The sequence below is a fragment of the Plasmodium reichenowi genome, chromosome 12 (assembly GCF_001601855.1).
Source record: "Plasmodium reichenowi strain SY57 chromosome 12, whole genome shotgun sequence".
NCBI classification, from domain to species: Eukaryota; Apicomplexa; class Aconoidasida; order Haemosporida; family Plasmodiidae; genus Plasmodium; species Plasmodium reichenowi.
The window spans coordinates 1778382-1780028 of record NC_033657.1 but is presented as its reverse complement, the minus strand read 5'-3'; the positions used below and the strand labels follow the sequence as shown (position 1 = coordinate 1780028).

Genomic DNA, 1647 nt, shown 5'->3' with positions numbered 1-1647 from the left:
TTGATTATTTAAATAAAATCATTAAAGAGTTCAACAAAATATAAATTTACATGTATTTATTTATATTATTAAAAAAAAAAAAAAAATTAAATTAAATTAAATTAAATTAAATTAAATTAAATTAAATTAAATTAAAATAAATATTTTAATTATGGACAAAAAAATAAATAAAACAATAATTTATTATTTATTACACATAAATTTTAAATATATATATTGCCCATGTGAAATATATATATATATATATTATATATATATATTATATATATGTGAACTATATTGGCTACTTATATCTTCCTAAATATGGATTGAACCCATATTCTTTTCATCTCCAAATTTCTCTTCCTATTCTTAACAATTCTGGTTATATATTTATTTTGTACTTCTTCGAATTGTCCATTTTTACAAAACAGATCATGTAATTCCTCTGTTTTAAAAAAATACACAAATGTTTTATCACCTCTTACATAAAAATTTTCAGATATATTTTTTTCTTTTTTAATAGCAAAACGTACTTGTGTTAAATCATATAACCCATAATCTCTTAATAAAACATAACCACCCTTTTTTAAATATTTATAAGAATTATTTATTACATTTATCATTTTATCAGGTTGGACAGCGGATAATACATAGATTAATAAAATAATATCAACGGAACCATATTCACAAATAAAATTAGAATTGTCTTCATCTGATGAAGTAATATCTACTACACATGTTTTAATCAAATTTCCAAATTTTTTATAACTTTTCAATTCATAAATATCTGTACAATTTTGTTCCTCCAATATATGACAATCCTTATTATTATTATTATCATTATTGTTATCATTATTGTTATCATTATTTTTATTATTATTATCATTATTATCATTATTTTTATTATTATCATTATTTTTATTATTATCATTATTTTTATTATTATCATTATTATTGTGGGTGCTATCATTTATATTATTTTCTAATGAAATATTTTTATTTTTTTTTTCCTTTTCACATATATCATTTAACGAAATTTCAAAAGCACATTTAAACCTACCGTCCAATTCCATATTTTTATTTGTTTCCTTTTCATACTTATCCTTCATATTACTTTCTACAGTCATATTTTCATATTTTAACTTATTATTCATACTTACAAGTTTGTCCCATTTATCATTTAAAAAGTTAATCGCATGTTTTGAAAAATCGATTCCTATAAAATTACAATCTTCATATTCCATTAAAAGAGGAATTAATGAATTTCCCACACCACATCCAATTTCTAAAACAAGTTTGGTTTGCTCATTTTTTCTTATTTCACTTTTGTCAATAGTTTCATCATAATTTTTTAAACCTTCTTTAAATATATGATCAAATTCGACTTTTAACCATTTCCTATCTTTAAAAAAATTTGTTTTATATTGGTTATAAAATTTATCCCAGTTTTTTTTCACATCACATAGCAATTTATCTCTTTGACAATCTCGAACTAGTCTTTTATTATTTTCTATAATTCTTTTTTCTTTTTCAATTGCTTCTTCTGAGAGGGTAAAATTTATGACAATGTCAGAATCGAAAAAAGCTCGCATTTGGCTAGTTACAACATGAAAAAAAAAAAAAAAAAAATAAAAAAAAAAAATCAAAAAAATATATAAAAAAAAA

At 19.9% G+C, this 1647-nt stretch overlaps 1 protein-coding gene across 1 annotated transcript; it reads right to left on the bottom strand.

Annotated features, from left to right (window-relative positions):
• Window positions 1-287: 287 nt before the first annotated feature.
• PRSY57_1247500 (methyltransferase, putative) lies at window positions 288-1574 on the bottom strand (the record flags this gene model as incomplete). Its single annotated transcript, XM_012908886.2, has 1 exon — window positions 288-1574. The coding sequence occupies one exon, from the start codon at window positions 1572-1574 to the stop codon at window positions 288-290; it is 1287 nt and encodes a 428-aa protein (XP_012764340.2).
• Window positions 1575-1647: the final 73 nt, after the last annotated feature.